Raw genomic sequence first — 23,361 nt, forward strand, 5'->3', positions numbered from 1 at the left:
TTGCTGCTAGTCTGTCAGGTTTTCTGAGGCATCCATTGCCATAATACCTAGGTGCTAGTCGAAACTCGTTCTCAAGAAACTGTTTCTCTGTTGAACAAATGTCTAAAGTTTCTGTAACAATTCTTGGTCTCTTTAAGAACAGTAGGCACTGTACTGAGGCTTTTCGTAGGAGATGTATTAATTCTAATTTTCTCCCGTTTAGGCAGTTGATAATTCATGTAGATAATAAAAATGAGTGCTGATTAAAGAAGGTCAGCTTTAAGATGTGTTTATATCCTGTGGTTTGACTTTTTCACTAAAATTAACCACTAGATTGAATTTGTCACCATCCAGGGCTCTGATGATTGTCACGGCTAAAGGTAACGAAGATCACGTTGGGCTTTTTTGTCTCTTGCACTTCTGATTTTAGTACTCTACCTGGGGGCCAGATCATGCCATCTCATGGAGGGTAGGGAAATCAGTGGTGTAAGCATGGGGGAAGAAGGGGCAAAGAAAAGTCTCGCTCATGGAGTTCCCCCATAATTCTTAGGGTGACAGAAGCAGGGGTCACAATAGAAGAAGGCTACCTTGAAATCTCTGGTGATCTTGGAGATCTACTGGGAAAGAGGTCCTTTGCCTCCATACTGAATCCAAAGCCCCTCTGTCTTTCCGTGGTAGTGCACCTTCTCTACCACCTGTGGTAGTGCCCAGGACCCCCAGGCTGTCCTACAGACTGTCCCAGCCCTCACCCTCCTGTCTCCCTTGCCCCCCCCCCCCCATTTCCATGTTCAGATACCTAGACCCCAATGTGCTCTGCAGGTCTGGGCATCTGCACATGGATAGAGGTGTGGTGCTTGGAGGGGCTGGGGGATGAGGTTCCCTAGGGACAGCCTACCCCTAGCTCTCTTCTGCACAGCTGAGAAAAATGCATGTATAGATGGATCCCTCTGTCCCTTGATCTGCAGAACATGGTATGGCCCTTAATTCTGTATACATTTTTTACTAACATTATACACAGTCAGTGAATACCAAAAGTTCACATATAAGTAAATAGAAAAACATTAGTTTACCATAAGCTATAGAAACCACAAGTAATAATGTGTTTATAAATAAAGTTTGCAAAGTTGGTAGGAATGAAACTTGCAAAGCATTACTTGAATTCTTATTGATGTTGTAACATGACATGAAAAATCTTTAAAACTGCTTTTGACAAAGAAATATATTGAAATAAAAGTCAGACCTTAATTGTTGTACAAAAGCAATGTAATCATCTGTAATTGAATTGTCAGAAATGCAAATGTTATCTTCTTGACATTTACCATTGCTGTTCTGTCTTTTCTAATTATCTTTATTAAAGGCTGAAATTAACAAAGGAAATGGTTTAAAATTAGGAATGGTTTGTTACATTAGGTGACATTTATTTCTTTGATACCCTTTATCTTTAGTTGGAGCTTGATGTTCAATTATTGTCTCTCTCTTCTAGGGAATTGCACCAAAATTGAGATTTTCTACCAGCTCCCTTATTACAGAAAGCCTGTTAAGTTCAGGAAGGATTCATGTACAGGTTAGCATAATTTAACTGTTTGTGATTCAATTCCCAGATTTAAATTGACAGCTACGCTGTCAAATGTTTGCATGTGCTACTCCCTACAAACTTTTTTCATCCTTTTGTTTTGAGTAAAACAGTTGTCAGAGGTGCTTGACAACTTGATTAAATTTTTAATCAAGCATGAGTAAAGAGAAGGCTAGGTGCTTGACAGTAGGTGCTGAGAGTTCCTCGAATAGGAAACAATTAACAGCTGCCATATCCTGTGATCAGCTGAGGTGCCAGTCCCTGGTGTGTGTGGAGTTGGGAAGATGCCTTCTCGTCATTATCTAACAGTAGCAGGGTGAACATGGAGATGACAAATTATTAAAAACAAAACAAACCAATACATAAGTATAATTGTAATTATCTTGAGAAATTATTTTTGTAATGGAGATGAAGACTTCATTTTAAAAGGCGACCATCAACTTGTCAATCAAACATCCATCTGGAAATTATGAAGCAATGATAAGTCATGCTTTAGATGCCTTAACTGAACAGACTGGAGGAAACTTTTTTTTCTGCAATTTGTTTACTTTGTGTGTTTGACAGCATTTTGTGTATAGTCAGTTTCACTGTTTTGAGCCTCATTTGGGCTTCCTGTCTTATGCACTTATATGATGACATCACTCTTTTCCACATTGTTCAAAATGGTGTTTATTAGTAATAGCGACAGCAAAACTGAAAATGAACAGGTGATAGGCAGGAATGTGCAGAGAGAGAGAAAGGGGTAGCCTGTGAATTTTTGGGTGGTGGTGACGATGATGGATCTATCCTTAAGCAGGGGAGCAAAATAAAAAAAGCCTTATCAACATTTTTAAAGGAGGATTTTTTTATTTTTTTTTTAAAAAGCACATTCTCTTAGAAAACTGAATGCTTCTAAACTGATAAACCTTAAAAACAAAAATCAAGTTGACATTGTCACTTTAAAGAGATGCTGTCATATTGGTGTTTTTCTGAAATGTATATAGCATGTACTTGAAATTCTTAATGTACTAAAAGGTACCTGAGATTCTTAACATGTATAGTCTTAAACACGTAACCGTGAGTGCAGATGGAAAGGCAAGCAATAAACATTGAATACAGCCCAGTTACTCTAGTCAATTTCTGTTTCAGTTCTTATGCATTGATGTAGTGCAGTTGCATTGCATATGCACCAGAATAATGTCTGTCATCTCTTTTTATTTTAAAAGGAAAAGTAATTTCCAAAGGAAAGTCATAAAAATATACGAAATTAAATACCAATAAAATAAGGTATTTGGAGCCAAACTTTACTTGAAATTCCAGTTCATTATACTGTGACATCAAAGCCAAAATGTGCCATTGAGAAAGCATTCAAAGCATAGCCTTTTTTCCTAGTGTGTCTCAAACTATAAAGCTTGTAGAGGCAGCTGAAAGATGGCTTTGTGCTGAAATTACAAAAGAGTGATAATGTATTTCAAATTAAACTTCAGTACTGAAAGTATTAATCTTGACAGTTGACTTTTAAACTGGTAAGTGAAGAAGTTAATAGTTAGGGCTGGCTCTTAGTCAAACTAAATAACTCTTAGTTTGGTGTTGCTGGTTACAAAAGAATTGTGGCTTGTTAATATACCATGCATGTGCACAATGTGGTATTTTTAAAGCTTGTGTCAACTCTGAGTTAGACCCCTATGCTGGAATTTTAAATGGTCTCCAAACTTTGCTTCCAAACCCTGTATCTGTGGATGCAAAAAATGCCATTTTTACAGGCAAATGTTTTGGTTTTGCATTTGCATTATATTATTGGCATAACTGAAGAGGAACACTGGAAAGTGGGTCCTTAAAGTTGTATTATTATAACTTTTTGCTAATAGCCTTTTCTTTAACAAAATACTTCTGTAAATTCCTCATCTTTCAAGAAAATGCATTTTTCAAAGCAGTTAACTAATTATGAATCTTTGGTCAGCTTCTAAAATGCATATAATTTAACCATAAACAAGAATTCAGTCTGTTTCCATCCACTATTTTTTTTAAAAATAGACATTTATTTAACCTTACACTCGGAAAGGTAAAAACTTGAAAATATTTTACAAAAAAAGATGGTAGCAAGTTGAGCAAATATTTTCGAATCTGTAAACTTTTAATCATATATGCTAGACAGAGTTGTCATTAAATGAACTAAAGTCACATAATTCAACTTAATTTTATATAGTGTCTTTAGCACCAACTGTGTGAGCAAGCTAATTGGATAAATATCAGGCACTTAACCTTAAAGTCTGACATTTAACAATGTGCATTTTATCCTCCTCCTGGTTTTAAGCACATTATTTTAAAAGGACCATTTCTGTTTGTTTTTTTTCTAAATTGCTGTGTGATTATAGTTTTGTTAGGGTAACTTGAACTGACATACGTCTATTTCTGTCGGAGATGTTGGTTCCCGCTTTGCAGATGTTTGTTGTATTATCAGTAGCAATCTTTGCTCGGCATGCTGTCAAGCCACATAATTTCTCTTTTCACTTTAGGATAATTTGGATCGGGTGCATCATTCAGCACCAAATGGAAGATTACAAACAAGGTCACCAAAGAAAAACACCCCTTCACCTGAGAAAAACAGGCACTGCTTAGCAACAAAGAACTATGAGCAGCCCACAATAGCTTCTAAATCACGATCTCCATCTCCATACACAAAAAGACGAATGTGTGAGCTATCAGAAGAAGCCAGACAACGACTGGCCCATTTAAATCTGGGGCCTTTTGAATTCAGAAGAGAAACTGATAAACCTCCATTTGTAGTTAGACACGTATGTATTCTCTGCAAAGTGTTTCCCATTTAAGCTCAGATCAAACATTATTCTTTTGCTAAATATTATGTCCCAAATCCTAGTTTATATGAAAAATCTTTTTTTCTCCTAAACAGCCTGCTACATAGTGATTTAAATGTAAAATTAACTAGAATAAAAGTCCTTTTGTCAGCGTTGGTAACTGACAAGGATCAAACTCTTTCATGAATACCATGTTTAAATTCTGAGTGCCCATTCTTTTTCTTCTAGCACACTGGACAGCATAATAGGTGCATAATTCAAGTTGGAAGTAATTGGTATTAGTATTAAAAGTGGCTGAATAGGATTTGAAAAGAGTGCGGTGACTTTATGAAAAGTCAGACTTCCGCCTTTGTACCTTTCTTTACATTATCATCTTGTCTTTGAAATTGTCCCTTTACTAAAATATAAACTTAATGCTTCAAGTTCCTGAGCATTCTGACCCTGATCTAGCAAAGCACTTATGCATCTGCTTAACTTTAAGTATGTGGGTCATCCTGCTGAAGTCAACAGGACTACTCTTGCTTAAAGCCAAGCATGTTCTTAAGTACTTTGCTGGATTGGGGCCAGAGTGATTAACATCTTGAAGGATCATGTTGTTTGATATGTACTTTGTTAATTTTCTTTTTTCTTAATATTTCCCATGATCACTATAAACATCTACCTTAAGAATCCAACCTCGAAAGACTGCAGAGAGAAAGAGAAATGGGGCTCTTTTGTTTCTGTGCTATGATATCAGGACTTGCGTGCAATTCCAGCGATCTTATCTGCCACATTACTTGATTATCTTAGTTACTTCTCTGATTATTCCTTTTTTTTTAAGCTTATTACTAATTAATTCATTAGCATATGTTGTCAAACTCTGGAATTCACTTACAAGTTTTTTCTTTTACTCCTAGATACCCTTTAGAAATTCAGATGAGCCTTAAGCAACCATTAATCTTCATTTTACCGCTTATCGTACTCCCATGGATATTATTTTTTCTTTTAACTCAAATTAGTCAATTCTTCCGTTTCTGATCTATAGGTGATGTTCACAGTGTAATTACAGCACCTTTACATGACAATTGCTGATTCTGATTACTGACTACTTTTGGGCCTCTTCTACAAAAAAAAAATGTGTATCTGCTACATTCTTTTAATGTACCACATCCAGACTTCCATTGCCTTTCTGATGTGATAACACTCCTTATGGGTATCTTTAATGCTGAGGTCTTCTTGGGCTGGGAATTCTGTGTGTTACATTAAGATCAAAATTTGAACTTGCTAAAACATTATTCTTTAATTAGGAAGAAGAGCAACGCTTTAAATATCTTGGTGAGATCTGAACTATTTCTGGTAAATATTAGATATCTAATTTGTAGTGAATGCAAAAAGGAAGGCCTTTCCTTTTTTCCTGTTATGTAACTGGTGCCTTTAGCAGACTATCTGTAACAAAGCTGCATGTTTGGCAAAGTTAAAAGAACTTGTATTTATTGGTTACTTTGAGTTACTGTAAGAAGGTTCTAGTGGATTTGCATCAATATATAAGACAATAAGTTACGTCTTGTTCTGCTGCGAGTCACCCTCTCACCTCCTTTCTGATTTGCTTTATAATTTCTCATCTAAGGATTTTTATAACTATGTTCTTACATTATTGTCTGAGTATATGTAATAATACTATATTTACACAGACAACATTCTGAGAATAACTTCCTAAATATTATCATCAAAAATCTTAAATTTATAATTTGAACCAGAAAGGAGCAGAGGTGGACATGCAGGAGAAGAAAAGGTAATTTAATGTGTGTGTGTGTGTGTGTGTTGGTATAAAAAGTTTATCTCCAACACTAAACATTTTAACAATGTTTTGGCTCCAGATTGAACATCCGAGCCCCACTGTTGATGTTCATACTTGGCGTCCTACCAGAGACAGTGGACGAGAAGGTTGGTCCAGGGTATCTTTTGGCAAGTATTGACTTGTGTATCTCGTTTTAGAGACTCCTGTTCCATACAGCAGGTTAGACTTTTTAACCCATTAGTGTGGAAAGACTGTCCTTTCTTCCTAGGATTTAGCCAGGACGCTGGGATGAATGAAACTACTGTTATAAAAAAAAAAAAAGCGGCTTAGGATATCTAATTACTCCAATAATTGGGGCCTAAGTTCTGTATCATCTGAAAATAGTGTCCCCCAACATAGGCTGGTGCATTGGTAAAGTACAGCCTCGGCTAGCAAGAAGCAAGGCATGGAGAACCCGGTGAGACACTAACTGACCCTGGCTTGGAAACCTGCAAATGCCTATTTGCTTGAACAAAGATGACACTGGAGAGGGCACTTTAATCACGAGGCCTGAGGAGCCCTAACAACCTGAACAAAAATTCCTAATACTCACTTTGAACTGTAATTATTTTAAGCCTCTGTACCTAGGATATCTGCAACCTTTCCCTTTCCTGCCAGCCAAAGTAAAATACCCTTTCACTTAGCCATGTGTCTGATTGGTTATTGGGATCCACCAGGGCTAGCGCCTACAAGGCCTAGCTGCTGAAGCCCCTATAATGCTTGCCTCTGAATTTCAGTACACCCGGCGTGCTACTATTAGCCTACAGGATTGGTGTACTGGGCAGGGACAATAATTACGTATTTTCATATGCACTGAAAAATACTGGCCTTCTTACAGTGTTGGCTATGCTTTGCCATTTTATTTAGCTTCTGGTCTCTTATTTCCCATATGCATGACATGGATTATTTGCTTTCTTGCTTCCAGTAATCCATGGATTAAAGTTAGAATCCTTTAGTGGAGAACTATGTTGAATCCTCCTTCCATATAGTATATTTCCACAGACTTGGAGATTCCCTGTCTGTCTCAAGTAAAATTAGGGAAGGTGGTACTTTAAAACATGGTTTAATTTGTCCAGTATTCCTCATGTATGATAGCATGAATTGTAGTGAACTTCATCGGTATTTAGGTGTACTTTAATTTACATTTTATTGTGACTCCTTCATTGCAATTCACTATGAATTAAAAGTACTTTGCAGGTTGCCCATAGTGGAAGGACTGAAGGCTCCAGATGTAGACATTGGGGATGCAAAGCCTTTCACCTCAGGGTCATAAACTTGAATCTGTTGCATTTTGATAATATCAAAGCCACATTACCACCTTACAGGCATCAAGCACTTATATGAAATGAGTTAGTGGTCTCGGGCCAGTCACTAGGGACTGAAATCTACCTCAGAAAAGAGTTGTCACTTCTAACAGTCATAAGATTCATTGGTAGAGAGCAACCCCCTGCCTGTGTCTTGGGGTGTAACAGTTACAAGGATCAGACTTCTGAAAAATACAGATTCCTGGAATCAAATGTTCTAATCCTAGAAATGACAGCTCAGTCCTCATTCATCCTTCTGGAGGTAGCTAACTAAGTCCACGCAATTTACTGCCGGTATATATTGATCTTTTGGATGAGACTAAAAACTGGAGGTCCTGTTTGCTTTCTAGGGGGGGATTTAGAAATTTGGTTACTTGGTTGCACCCCCAAATTAGATACTAAATTCCATCATTTTGTGCCTGCAGAATCAGAGACGGTTATTGAAAAATTGGCTCTAGAGATACTATGGCACTTTTAATTAAAGAAGGGTTTGGCCCAGTGCTTTAGAGAAACTTTCATCCTGAAGGATCCCAAATATATGGCCTCTTTTTTAGATATAAGCACATTGTGTCAAAACTTGGGAGCCATTGATATCAGTGGGATTTCTGTGCATGTATCTGTAGATAGAATCGTAGCCCCTTTCTGTTTGTCCCGCTCTCTGGATATCTAAAGTTGCACAGAAGAACTAAGCATTAGATACTATTAGGTGAACTCACTCTTACCTTGTAGGTGCTATCCACCAACCCCATTCGAGGCATAGCAGCACAGAGTGAGAATAGTTGGGACATTTCCAGTCCTGTGGATACATAGTGGACTTCTCTTTTAGGGTGGAAATTTGACATCCTTTTCAAAGTTGCTTATTATAGGGTAGTAGAAAATATGGTCCATATTCTGGTTATAATTTTACTTTACATTGGTTTAAGCAATGAATAACAACATAAGCCACTTCAGTCCACTCACAAAACTGTCCTCATCCTCTGTGATGAGTTCCCATTAACTTAGGCCATGTTTACTCTGCCACTTATGTCGGAAAAATTTGTCACTCAGGGGTGTGGAAAAATCACCCCTCTGAGCATAAGTTTCTCTGGCATAAATGGTACTGTGCACAGCACTTGAACTTCTCCCACCGACACAGCTACCACCGCTCATTACGGGTGGTTTAGTTATGTCTACAGGAGAGCGCTCTCTCTCATTGGCATAGAGCAGATATGAGAGATTTTACAGCAGTGCAGCTGCATCAGTACAGCTGTGCCACTGTAAGGTCTCTAGTGTAGACATAGCCTTAGGCTGCAGTCAAACCTTAAGTTATTGTTGTCAGATGAAGAAACTGAAACCCTAAAACACTAATGGTCGTGACATTACATTGTGTAATTCAAAATATCACATAGCAGAGGGGTAGCCGTGTTAGTCTGTATCCACAAAAACAACGAGGAGTCCAGTGGCACCTTAAAGACTAACAGATTTATTTGGGCATAAGCTTTCGTGGGTAAAAACCCCACTTCTTCAGATGCATGTAAATGGCATCTGAAGAATGTAAATGCATGTAAATATATAACAGTAAATTGCTTTGGCTACTGTTTGAAAGGTGAGTTATAAGTGATTTTTGGGAAAGACTTTTTAAAAAAAAAAAAATTCCTAAACTGCATGTAGCTTGACCTATAGTCTCAAAACTTGTTTAAAAATTCTGCTGGGGTTCACTTTTTTTCCAGATCCTTCTCTTCTTGGCAGCTATAGACCCAAGCATACTAAAGTAAGTAATGCAAATAAAATTGCATGTAAATTTGTCTGTTTTGGAGAGTGTGGAATAGCAAAGCGTGTAGGATTTCTGTTGAAGGTGCCTGAGTGAAATCAAGTATTCAACTTCTTCATCTTGTTGTTTGATGCTGTATATTGGACCATTACTTAAATATAGATACTGTTTTATTGTACTATAAAGCGTTCTCAAAACATTCTGCACAAACAAACTGTTAACACTATGGACATAAACTCATAGTAAATAATCATGTTCTGCAGTTATAGAACCTAATTTTTATTTACAGTAAGGTCACTTCCACTTTATGATGCCAGGGTGAGTCAAGGCACTTTAAAGTGGGTGCAAAATTTATATTTACATTCACTTCAAGAGGATCTCTTGTATCACCAGAGCATTGGTGTAAATGAGAGCCAGGCCCACATTGTTTTATTTTTGTTTTGTTTTTAAGCTGCTGCTCATTACTTCAAATGTTTGGCTCTTGTGATTATTCTCAAGTTTTGTCTTTCCTTTCTCAGCTAGCTGCTTTTCACATGTTCTCGGTTGGGATGGAGGGGCTTGTTTATCTCACCCACCTGACAGATGTGTGAAATGAGGTGTAACTTGTTTATCCTTTTTTTCCCTAATTTTTGTTTTTCCTGAAATACCCTGGAAATTTTATTAGCAGACTGTAGACCGTTAATTATTGTGCGTGTGCCCTATTAGATTTCCTAATGGCTGGCTAGAGAGATGATGCAGGGAGGGAGAAGGAAAGTGAATGAAAAGGATAAAACTCTGGTTCAGGCCAAACATTCTTGTCAGCCTTTCAACTTTCACTATGTAGGACTGCAGTTTTATGTAGCATGTAAATCTAATCTATTGTGCTGCTTCTGGATTGTTCCATAGTGATAAGTGATAAACTGTACAGAGAACTTCTAAATATGCTTTTATGATGGATGTTTTAATTCAAATCCATTTTTCTCAAATAGGGAAGAAGATAGTAGTGGCAGTCATTGTTTGGAACACATAGATAACACAGATACAGATTAAATTCATCACTCTCCTGATGCCCTTAAGCATTCCTTGTTCCAACAAAAAAATACAGGCAAAAGGGAATATACCTTTTCTGTTGCCAAAAATAATTGTATAGCTCTGAACTAGATGTTGTTAATACTGTGTAGAGTAAGAGGACCTGAGAATTACTATTGGTGTAATGTAGCTGTTAAGGGGAAATCATTGTTAAATTTAATAAAGCAGATGATATTTGGGCATGCAGTTTGTCTGTGTGTTTAATCTGAAGATTACATTTGAATGGGATTCTAATTTTGTAGCAAACATCAGCTGCCTCTTTTAAAATTGTTAGGTGAATTAGCTCATAGGGCCAAAATGTTAGGACTCTCCTGGCTTTTATTTGTTAATTTAGATCTTCTGTGTGGTGTGACTGGGGCATTAAACTTTGGTTAAAGTTCACCTAAAAATATTGTCTTGTACAATGGGGTCAGATACAGTCCTGCCTTTCAGAGGGTTTCCTGGCTAGCATGGAGAATCCCATGGAATATTATTGAGTTCCTGTACATGCGTGGTGTAAAATAACAAATTTAAATTCCTTTCTCCCACAGGATACAGGAAGCTTTAAAAGGCCAATGGTGTAAAGCTTTAGTCAAGGTTACATTTGAATAAGGCTATGATGAATCTCTTTGTAGGAATATATGAGAACAGATCGAATCTTGATCTAGAAATGCTATTTTTGTATAAGTGGGCATGGCAAACAAGATGAGACGTGGCCTGTTCCCCATAGCTGGAAAACGTGCATCCTTATCCTGCCCCACATCTTTGTCATGGAGCCTTTTTCTGGCATCTCTATCATGTCCAAAGGTTTCCCTTGTGGGGTTGAAGCAGTATCTAGAGATCAAGAATTTGGCCCTAGTTGATGGGACCAGCAGGGAGTGAGATGCTGGATCAAGATGGCGGAATACTAAAGGTTCATCACAGTGGGACACCTTTCTGTGAAACTTAAGGAATATAGCAACCCTTCTAATCCCTTTGCACTGCTTACACATTTTTCATTAGCAGCAAACCCCATCACTCAGGCGTGCAAGGTGTAACTTTCCTTAGCACTTTACAAGCTTAGAGAGAAAATCCATGCAAAATGCACTGTATGGGTGTAGTATTCAATTTTTTAAAGGGTCATAACTTGGGCAAATAAAGAACACTTCCAGTGGAAATCTCCAAAGTCTCTTTTCACTAGAAAGCTGCAAGGCACTTTCTTCAGTGAGGGCTGTTTCAGATTTTTGCCTCTAATTTTTTTCAGCTCTGTAGCTTGTCCAAAACAGTTGCAAAAAAATTTCTCTTATAATGGGGAAAATGTTGTCTCCCTCCCCACCACCATCTTGTTTGATAATCCAATATGGCTGAAGAGCTTTTGCTGAGACTAAAGTCCCTGTGCAGAAACCAATCCTGGAAAATTTCAGCCCAAAAGGTGAAAACTTCAAAAAAGATATCAGTGACTGAAAATAGGGGGTAGCCTGGAATGCAATCTTAATTATGGGGGGTGCTGCCGTTCCCACTCCTATGTTCTATGCAAATCTCTGTAAATAATTGTCTTATGAGTATTGCTTAATACAGACAAGTCCTAATTTTTAAACTTTGTTTTACATACAGAAAAAGTGGATAGTGTACATCTCTGCTCCCTGTTAGCTTATGCACAGGCATAGTCAAGGCACTTCTTATATATTGTTTGAAGTTCTGCTGCTGTTTTTTCTCTGACAGATTATCAGGTCTCATCATGGGAAAGACTTAGATGGCTCTTCTGACAGCTGTGATGAGCACCCGATCTCGGGTACTGCTACTAGGCAATTTCGTTCTACTAGTTCATTAATACGTTCAGCACCCTCCTCATTGCAGAAACATTCCACAAGTCCTGTACTAAACCGTTCTTCTCTTAGAGAAAGGTAAAAGCTTGTTTTCATTTGTTGTCTGTGAAATTTTAGAAGAATTGGCAATAGTGATTAACAGTTATGTTTGCATAACTGTAGGTTGACTGTTTGGGGTTATACAGGCTAAAATGACTGTGGATTTCCTGTTACTTTATGTAGTCATTTGAACTGTCGGCAAAGGATCACACGTACAAAACTTAGGGTGTCAGTCTTCTCTCAGCTGCATTAGTACAGCCCAACTGACATGGGTCCCAAAATCACGGCAATAAAAATGTCTTCTCCAATTCCATGTTTTGAATATTTGGTATAACTCAGTCCAAGTTTTGGCTCTGAAAGTCTATTATATATCTCAAGCAAAATGCTAATGTTTCAAAGACTGACATAAACATCAGGAACTTAAATGTGGTGATTGCATTGGTAAAATATTCTGAAGGTGTTTTCAACTTTTTACTTCTGATTATTTTTCAACCCCAGTATTTGTTTGTATTTATAATACAATTAATTACAGCTTCTTTATATAAATAGAAACTTTACTTTAGGGTTTTCTTTAAAAATATGTATAAATATAGTTTTAGTGGGACATATGTGGGCTGGATTTTAAATCCTTGTGAGAGTTTAAGTTGGTGTCCCCTTACCATTGCCCTCTGCCTGACACTTTTACAGCGTTCTGACTACTATAACTGAGAGATTAATGTGTATTGTGTGTTAATGTTTCTCTTTTTTCTCCTTGTTTGTGTGTTTGATAACTGTCTGTGCGTAATTAAGGTCACTATGCCACCCTAATCGATTTTACCCCCTATTCTCTTGTGTGGGTCTTTCACAGGCCGTAGACGGGAGAGAGCAACACTTTGAAAACAACCTTTAGCTTTTTTTTTTTGCATGGTACTCATCTTTGCCAGTCCGGCTCAAAATCAGGTCAACATTCTTGCTGTTTCACTTCACAGGTCTTTCCCCAGCAGAGATTCAGAATTGTGTCCAATGACGTCGTGTTCCCTTCCTATCAGTAGGGGGCACCAGTGTTGTTAATAAATACCCACTGTTTCCTTACTTGAGATCCAAGACTTTTTAAAAAATGTAAATGTTTAAAAGAAATCTTTTGGCAGAAGCAAAATCATAAAATAAGAAAGCAAAGAGGCAGGAGCAATGAAAACGTAGTCTAAATCTGACGTTAATATTAGTACTGCTAAACGTACTAAGGTTTTAACAGAATATATACCGAAAGTTACATTTGAAGTTGGCAAACATGTAGCCAGGGTCAGCTTTTCGAAATGTATTAAAATACCATTGTTCAAGTCACCTAACTCTGTAGAACGTCAGTATTGCTGAAAGCATAACACAATACATCTAGACTAGAATGGAGCCTAGGCTATATAATGCTAGTCAGCACATAGCAACAACAAAACTTTGCTAAACAGGTGTGAAGTGAGTGTCCTTCATGATATTACTTCCCCAGAGCCCCACTGTTCCTGTTACTTGCATAACTATGCAGTCCCAGAACCTTTTCGAGCAATATATGGAAGGGGGTGGAGAGGGTTTGCATAATTTCCATGAATCCTGCATTGCATAGCGCAACGGTATAAATACTGTGCCCTTTCTAATAGTCCCTCGGTTCCTGCCTGCCTGCCAGCCAGAGTGGTCGTAAAACTGCTCCCTTTTTCTTTAGTGTTTGATAAATAAATCAAATAGTAAATAGTTAGATTGTTGGGCTAAGACTGAAAAATTTTCTTGTTATTTTAAAGTTTTGTCTGTTTTTAATTTTTCTCAATTTTTAGGTTGCTTTGTGTCATTGTCTTAGAGACGTCTAAGACAATGGGTTTAAGACAGGGGTGGGCAAACCTTGATCTGAGGGCCACATCGGGTTTCTGAAATTGTATGGAGGGCCAGTTAGGGGAGGCTGTGCCAGGCATTGAAATGGGTTCCACCAGCTAAAGATCTAAGTTCTTTGGTTGGAGCTGAGAAGAGAATGCACAGTCATGATACTTGGTCATTTTTGGTGTGCTGAGAGACAAATCGGGCTTTGAGAATCCTGCATCCAGTTTGAAGTAATCCTTTCCATTCTGCAACTGGCAGGTGTAAAAACTCCCTAACTGCTGATTTCAGTCTGAAAGGTGTGGAGCATCATGAGTGGTCACTCCTGCCCTCAGGTGCTTGTGTGATTCCTGCCAGGTGGGATCGCTGGAACATGGATTCATCTGCTACCAGTCAGAACAACAAACCACAATCAGGTTTGCTTGAGAACAGTCAAAGATCTATGTGTAGGACTCCTTTATTTTGCATTGCCAAGAGAGTCTCCTTTTACTTCTTTCTTCTGTTTTCTCTCATTCCCAGAGTACTGGGAAAGTTTTGGCAGCACAGAGTTGGATGATCTTAGTTAATCCAATATGGGTCCAGTTGATCATGTGTGTCCTGGCTCCATTGAAGTCTTTGGAAGTTTTGCCTTTGACTTCAATGGAGTCATGATTTCATCCCAGGTTCTTGGCTTCTAGTTTTGTCCCCGGGTTGTTTATTCACTCTCTCCCTAAGTCAAGATCCCCAGTCCCAGCAGGATAATGCATCCGGACTTCAAGGTCCTTCGTCTCATGTTATAGAGATGTCTTAAAATGGAGTCCAGAAAGCCACCTCCACTAGAAAGCAGAATGCTGGTAAATATAACTGTTTTTAAAAGTTTGCTCACCGTAGAGGCTGTGACCTGGTTTCCTGTCCAGTTCCAATTTATTTAGACTTTCTTCTCTCTCTGTTATCAAAGCTGTTCTTAGGTAAGCATCTGCAGTTTCCATCTGCTATTACTGCTTATGTTGGCCCTGAACTTGGTCCTGTGAAAAGGTGCTCTGGCTTTGTCTGTTCCCCGGTGAAACACTTCTTTAAAAGTCATACAAACTTGTACACTCCTGTTCGAGAACCTACTCAACTTTGGGACTTGAACTTGGTATTAAATAAACTCATGGGAGGGTGTTTGAGCTTTTAGGATCTTGCTCTCTTCATTGCTTTTCAGTGAAGATCTCCTATTTTGTCACAGTTAACTTGGCCGGGAGGGTTTGAATTACAGGCCTTGATGATCTGTCACCTTATACCATATTCCACGAAGACCAGTGGCTACTTTACCCTGATCTAGACTAATTTATATCTGACTTTTCATCTCAATCACTGATATCTCTGCCTGTCTCTTTCACAATGCCCCATAATTATGCTGAGGAGGTGAAGTTGAATACCATGGATGTCAAGAGCACTGGCTTCTACTTAAACAGGACTAAGCCATTTCAGAAGTCAGACAATTTATGGTCTGTGGAGAAGAATTTGGAGATCAACCACTTGAGCTCAAAGACTGTCACAATGGATAAGAAAATGCATCCAGTTATGATATATATACCAGGTGTGCCTGAATTCTTAAGGGTTCGATCAACAAGGGCATTGCAGTTGATGGTGTATACATGCAGTGTACCCTTATATGAAATTTGTAGGATTGCTACCTAGAGGTCAGTTCACACCTATGAATCGCTATTTTCTTGACACCACAGCCAGAGCAAATGGTGGTATTAAAGGACATTACTTAAGACCCACCTCCTTAGAAGGTGATTGGCTAGCCTTCATGCTTTAAATTAAACAAGTTTACTTATCAGCAAGTTTCAGAGTAGGAGCCGTGTTAGTCTGTATCCGTAAAAAGAACAGGAGTCCTTGTAGGACCTTAGAGACTAACAAATTTATCAGCAAGAGCTCTTGTTCTCTGTGTGCCTCCATAGAGCTACCTCTTTTCTGCTTCAGAGCCCAGCTCTATACAGGGCTTCTGGGGGTGGAAAGGAACTGAGAGACCATTAGAAGGGCTGATGCATTCCCTGTCTACAGAATTTAGCACTCGAGGAATTGAGTGCACCCACCAGCTACTGCTCAAAACAATTATGTACTGCCGTAGTATGAGTCTTAGTACTTGTCTACACTTTAAAAAAATGTGGTTGTTGTAGCTATTCCTTCACAGGTAAAGCAGCAAAATCGGCATAGTCTGGAAGCAGCGATATCAGTATAAAGGTGCTTATACCAGTATAGTTTCTTGTGATTTGGAAACTGAAATAAGCTATATACTATAAAACCATATAGCTTTTATTGGTATAGCTATATCTACAGGAGGGCTTTTACTACCGTAATCATGTCAGCAAAAAAAAAATCACGCCTCTTACTGACATAATTATGCCAGTAAGACCAATCCTTACAGCATCTCTCTGTGTTGGCAATACATGCTGAGAACAGGTTGTTTTTGGCAAGTAGCCACTTCCTATCCTTTAACTGGGAATAAAGTTACTACTTCTGGTTACCATGAGTACTGCAAAGATACAAAGTATCCAAGTTCTATCCATTTTAGAATTAAGTGTACCTGTATTTGGTTTTTCTGGATGATCTCATGTTACATGGGTAGTTTCTCAAAGATTCTTTTAGCTGCTTGTCTGGTTATAGTTATCAAAGGAGTTATTTTTTTTTTCTTTTTCTGTCTTGCAATAGAGCTCTCCAATTGTGAATCTGCTGCTACAGTACTTTATTGATTTCTGTTCTGTGATAGTTTGTCCTTCTATGTAGTTTCTTCTCAGCATGAAGTTTCTGCTTTGAAGTTGATAAATTCTTCATGGAGGCCACATGCACACATTTACACACACAGTTGGAAGGTTTGCTGGTGGGGAAGGGGTTATACCTGATGCAAACGTTTTGCAGTAAGCTTTGCATTAACTCTGCTATCCAAGATGGTGTAGGATTTCTTGCTATGTGCAAATGAATGTTTGGATTGTCTGATATTTGAAAATACCTATTTCTTATAAAGATGAGTGTTGTAAGCTGGTGTTTAAATAGTATACTCACATCTATTTGAATTTCTAATAGTCTGTTCCATCCTAGTGGATGTCCGAGAATTGTATTTATCTGTATTATAACACCCAGACTTGATTCTTTTTTTTGCACTAAGGTAAATGTTGTCTGTTTGCATGACTTTAAAAAAAGTCCTTACCTCGTAAAAGAAAATAAATGTCTTCAGTCACATTCCAAGGGAAAATAGTTTTGTACCTTAGATCATACTTGACATAGCATCTTTGAAATGAATGATGAGAACTTCTCTGATCTGGCTTTTTCTAGGTCACGGAGCTATACTTTCAAAGTGTTTATACAATCTATTGGAATCAATAAACAATTTAAACTGATGTAACTGCAGAATGTTTGCAAGTCCCAAGGAAAATTGGAAGTATGACAAAATACAGCGATAGAAGTTTACCAGGGCAGCCATTGAAATTAAATGACTTTTCTTCCAACATTGCAATAGAATACTGACACCTTAATCACATAAATAAGTAGCTAGTGGTTTTTAAAATGCATTATTAGTGGTTTTGGGCAACTGAAAATCCTTTATTTATATTTTAAGAAGCTGTGCTCTGAAAGCCATTTTATAAAATATCTCCAATAGGAGTTATCACATCATTAGATGGTTTCAATTTAGATTATGGGTGTTACATTTTCTGGCATCATTTTATTTTCGGATGAGTTTTGATTGGTGTAAATATTAACATTGACTTAAAATGTGGATTAGGCTTTATAGTTATTACTAAAATTAGACAGTAAAGATACTGGCAAAACTAATTAAAAAGGAGCTGATACTGTTTTTAATCATACTTAAGGTTTTGATTTTTGTAAATTAAGTTCAGGGCTTATGTGATCAACAAACATTTCTTATACCACAGTGCAGACTAGTGGATTGTTCAGTAATGCCACTGACGAAATGCATATAGCTTTTGCACTAAATACATAGTCTTCTGCTGTGGTACATGGATACATCTCATATGTGCGACTAAAATAGCAAATATGGTTTTATATCTTCCAAGATAAAGCATCTGACCCCAATGGATATTTATAAACATAAGATCAGTAACAGTGCTTTGAAATCCTCCAAACAAACTTTAGCCGCGTTATTTCCTGTTTCAAAAAAGCAAATACTATAAACTACAGCAACATGGCTGACCTCTGTTTCCAGTATTAAACAACACAAAGCAAATCTGACAAATTGAAATTGCTGTATACATGAGACAAAGTGCCATGCTCTCATGGACCGTTTCATTTGTGGCGATAGGAACTGGCACACTTGAATTGCTTGCAAATCTACATTTTTTTACATGCACAAGTTCAGCAGCAATTTACCCAGTGCTAGGGTTTGAAATTAGTGATCAGAAGTTGGAAGATCACATTACTAACCCTGCTCTTGTTTTCTTTTTCTTTTTTTGGGGGGGGGGGTGTATGGAAGGGGGAAGTTATTTCATTCTTACCTGCTCTAGTTCATTTTATGTCAGAGCATTTCAGCAGAGCTGCAGGTTTCTATCAATTTATTGGATAATAATACAATGTATTCCTTCTAATGTTCAGACCTAGTTCAGTTATATGACGAAAATGCAGAATCCAGCCCTCTCACTCATAATTTCTCTGATGTCAGATCAATTAAGAAAAGTCAACAGACCATTCTGTGTTTTCTAAGAATGGTTATTGAAAATCTGTTACTCTGACAAGATTTGTTTTGTTTTTAGGTTCTTTGTGGAGAACAAAATAGTCATTTGAACTGCTCATACACACTGCTAGGTTTTAAAGTAACTGTAACCATTCCAGAAAAAGACATTATGTCTGGCTTAATGAAAAAAATCTGCTCAGTGATGGTCAAAGAGCAAACAAAATCTTAAACTATATAAGGAATCTGAAAATATGCCGATATATAAATCAGTGATAACCCTCACCTGGATGACTGTGTGAATTCTGTGCATTCTCTCTCCAAAGGGAGATAGTAGAAACAGGAGGGGGTCAAAAATGGATGACAAATGATTAGATGCATGGAAATATTCTGTAGGAGGATAGGTTGAAAAGATTGGGACTGTTTACAGGGAAGACATGGAGGCATACCAAATAATGAATAATTTAGAACAGGTAAAATGGATACAGAAAAATGGAGGAAAGAACAGAAATCTTGAAGTAGAACACTTATGGAATAACCTGCCCATAATTGGAGTTGCTCAGTTAGAGGTTGGTTATTCTCTGAAGAATAAGCGTTTAGATCACATCAAAACCTTTGGGTTATCATTGTCATCTTTCTTGCTACTTCCCTTTTGGGGGTTGATGGTTTTGAGTCTTCTTCCAGAACTCATGATCATATATGAGGCTGTTGTGCAGTTTGGCCTTTCTGAGGTCTGTTGATATCTGGTCAATGTGCAGTGCCTATAGTCTTCCCCTGGGTCATCATCTGTGCACAACCATGAAAGAGCCATCCTACTGATGTAGCTGTCTGATCTCTGCTTGATATGCCCATACCAATGTAGACCAGCCTCCCTCAGCTTGTCTTCACTTGGAGAAACCCACATTAGGCTCCTTACAACCTCATTTTATTTCCTATCATAGAATGTCCAACCATTTCATAGAATCATAGAATATTAGGGTTGGAAGAGACCTCAGGAGGTCATCCGGTCCAATCCCCTGTTCAAAGCAAGACCAACACCAACTAAATCATCCCAGCCAAAGCTTTGTCAAGCGGGGCCTTAAAAACCTCTAAGGATGGAGATTCCACTAAGTAACCCATTCCAGTGCTTCACCCACCCTCCTTGTGAAATAGATTTTCCTAATATCCAACCTAGACCTCCCCCACTGTAACTTGAGACCATTGCTTCTTGTTTTGTCTTTGACTATCTCAGTGTCTTAATTTCTGTGGTGGAGAACCTACTGATTTCCTTTCTTGTGGCTGGCTGAGTCTCTGTTCCATATGTTAAGATGGATCGAATTACAGGTTTAGATACTCTGACTTTTAACATTTATTGAGGTCAGCTGCTGCCACTTGCACCACAGAGCTTTAGAGTAGTGCCAGGCATTACTCAGGGGGAATCATCATCCTAAGAACGACCATACTGGGTCAGACCAATGGTCCAGCTAACCCACTATCCTATCTTCCAACTGTGGCCAGTGTTGTCAGATGCTACCGGTGTGGTGCTCTGCTCTGTTCAATGTTGATATCACTCGGCTGCGTGCGTGTGTTTCCTCTGTGTGCTGTGCCAGGTGCTTCAGAGGGAATGAACAGAACAGGCAGTCATGGAGTGTTCCATCCCGTTTTCCACTCCCAGCATTTGATAGTCAGAGGCTAGGGACACCCAGAGCATGGGGTTGCCTCCCTGACCATCTTGGCTAATAGCCATTGATGGACCTATCCTCCAGGAACTTATCTAATTCATTTTTGAACCCTGTTATATTTTTAGCCTTCACAACATCCACTGGCAACAAGTTCCCTAGGTTTACTCTGCATTGTGTGAAGAATTACTTCCTTTTATTTGTTTTAAAGCTGCTGCCTATTAATTTCATGGGGTGACCCCTGGTTTTTGTGATATCATGAGCCATTGATCCTAGATAGTTAATCACTTTCACTCTTCTAAGCTCTCTGCATATACCATCTTTTCTGATGAGTCCTTCTCCTTCAATTATCCTAACCTTGATCTTACCAACATTCACTTGAAGTCCAACCACTCAAAACTATGTTGCCATTGTTCAGAGTTGGCTTGCAGAGTCTCTCAATCTTTCACATATATCACTAAGTCATCAGCAAACAGCAGGTTCCAAGGCACCTCCCTTCATATATTCTCACTTAGCACATCCATGACAACCACAAATATAAAGGGGCTCAAAACTGACCTGTGACATTTGCCAACATTTACTGGAAAAATCTCTACTGTGGCCCCATTCAATTTGACTATGGTAGTCACCCTGTCATACATATCCTGGATAAGACGGGGTATCCTTCTTGGACACCCTTCTGTTACACACTATATACCAAACTATTTCTTATGGTACATGATTATACGCCAAGACCAGACTCAATTGCCATCTTTTTTCTCTGAACTTCTCTGTGGGGATTCATAGTGCACATATGGCATTAATTGTGCTCCTTCCTGGCATGAATCCAGCCTGATCCTTCCAAATTTCAAGCATTCCACATAGACACTTTTCAATAATCTTCTTCCATACTTTCACAGCAGGTGATATCCGCTTAATTGGTTGATAATTAGCACACAATGTAATATCTCCTTTATGTTTAAAAATAGGCACCTCAAAGCTTTCACGCCATTCATCCAGCATTTTCCCTTTCTTAAGAATATAATTAAACGTATAAGATACTCAGTACTTTCCATTCTCAGTGATTTAATTTCACCCACTAGTACTTCATGTGGCCCAAGTACTTTGCCTTTTTTCATTTTCTTAAGTGCCTCTGTAGCCTCTTCCTTCTGTATGCAATCTATCAGGCCCCAGTTCAGCTTACATGTTCTTAGTTCCTCCCTTGGGTTCTCCTCATTCCTCACTCTTTCACAGTAATCACTCCAAACTTTGTTGATTAAGGAATATTGCAAATAAACAGAGAATTTTTCATTTCTAGTGTAAACAAACTTGTTCACGTCTCTCAACATTTTTCTCTCTTGCCTTGGCAAGTCTTTTGATGGTCTTCTCTCCCTCATGTCCTCCTACTTGGTTATATAGCACATCACAGGCCACACTTTTAGCCCCCACAACGCTTGTTTTGGCTGCTTTGTTTGCCTCCATGTATGCCATCCTATCTCTCCTCAAGCCACTGACCAGACATTTTGTTTTTGAAGGTTACTATTTTTCACCCCCAACAGATTCTTTAACTTGAGGAGTCCACCACCCAAATCTCCCTTCATATCCTTTTTGGCATTGGTTTCATCATTTCTAGGACTTCATTTGACATTTCTAACAGTTTACTTTCATTGGAATCAGTTGTCCTCCACCCATCCCTGTGTGTAGTCAGGAAGTCTATGCATTACTCTTTGTTTGAAGATTTTCTCATTCCCATCTTTAAGTTGCCATCATTTAGGCCTCGCTGGTGCCCAGGGGGCTCAGACATTTCTGCATTCTGGAGTCCATAAGGAGAAGTCTGTGCTGTCCGACAGTGCGCCCTCTGGGTATTACCTTACCATTATTTGTGATCTATCTAAGAAATCAGTTTGGGACTTGTCCTCCACTGGCACAAGTTATGAGATGGCTTTCCCTCTTCTGCAAGTGCAGTTCACCAATTCCAATGCCAGACAAGTCTGTAGAACCTTTTCCTCCCTCAAAAGTTCATGGTTCCAGTGCCTTACGGCCTGCTTCATATCCAGCCTTGTCAGTTCAAATGTGTGCATTTTAGATCTCTTTCAGTAAATGTTTTCTCATTGGATGGTATGTTTCCAATAAGGCACAGCAACTCATCGAAAAACTTCTCTTTTGATCCTCTCCTAACTGTGGTGCACATCAACTTATTATATAGATAGTGACATCTTCCCAACACAATTTAACATCCATTAGTCAGTCCAACTTTCTGGTAATCTCTATCATATGCCTGTGAATGCACTGGAACAACTTCCAACACTATTTCAGGAAGTTTAATTCCCTGAGTAATGGATTTTGTAACCATCCACCAGCATCTTGGCATCTACAACTTTCCCTATGATCTCTTGTATACATGTCATGTTAATATTCGCCTCATTTTCAGACCTCGCATAGTTCCAGACTTCCTCCAGTGAATGTTCTACGTTCCAACTTGCACGTCTGCTTACTCACTTGCTTCTTTAACTTTTTAGCAGCCTTTTCCCGGTTACAGTAGTCAAACAAGGGTTCTGTACATAGCTTGCAGGGAACATTTTAGCTCTCTGGGGTACTTGACATAGATATCAGTTCACATGAGCATGTCTGCTGGACTAGCTGTATAGGTCAGCTATCCAAACCTGCAACCTTTGGTTTGAAATTGGAGTTTCCCTTCTCCTAGGTGAGCTGCCTACCAAGGGTGACAAGCTCCACCTGCCCTGGCAATACCTTTTGGTTTTTTTTATAAACATATTTAATCATCATCAGTTTAACCTTCCTTCTTTGCAAACTCTTGGTCAGCAAAAAAGCAGTCTCTTTTTCCCCCTTTTATCTAGCAACTGTGCCTGAGCAATCAATAATAATTATAGGCTGGGCTGGTAGCCCTGCCTATTATTAAGGTTGCCCGACATGTCCCATAAGACTCTATTTTCAGTAGTTTATAACTTTACCAGACTTCAGCTGTTTGGGCTGAAATTTTCCATGCTGGGTGTGTGCCTCAGGCTGATTTTGGTTTTGAAAATTTCAGCCAAAATGATTCTCCTCAGTTCTGAAAAAGAGGCTAGTGAAAGGTACATTTTGTCCATGTTTAAGAATTCAAGTGCCCTTTTC

General features: G+C 38.5%; 1 protein-coding gene across 2 annotated transcripts in view; it reads left to right on the forward strand.

The window, feature by feature from the left end:
* Nucleotides 1-23,361, forward strand: part of SPATA6 (spermatogenesis associated 6) — a 59,513-nt gene that overhangs the window by 14,608 nt on the left and 21,544 nt on the right. The window contains exons 6-10 of one of the 2 annotated variants that reach the window (XM_039484244.1): nucleotides 1,463-1,543; nucleotides 4,048-4,326; nucleotides 6,204-6,291; nucleotides 9,177-9,217; nucleotides 11,966-12,147. In XM_039484244.1, coding sequence (XP_039340178.1) covers nucleotides 1,463-1,543; nucleotides 4,048-4,326; nucleotides 6,204-6,291; nucleotides 9,177-9,217; nucleotides 11,966-12,147 — 671 coding nt within the window. The remainder of the gene's footprint in view (nucleotides 1-1,462; nucleotides 1,544-4,047; nucleotides 4,327-6,203; nucleotides 6,292-9,176; nucleotides 9,218-11,965; nucleotides 12,148-23,361) is intronic. The other variant, XM_039484245.1, reaches the window with a different exon arrangement.

This window comes from Mauremys reevesii, linkage group 8, assembly GCF_016161935.1.
Source record: "Mauremys reevesii isolate NIE-2019 linkage group 8, ASM1616193v1, whole genome shotgun sequence".
NCBI classification, from domain to species: domain Eukaryota; kingdom Metazoa; phylum Chordata; order Testudines; family Geoemydidae; genus Mauremys; species Mauremys reevesii.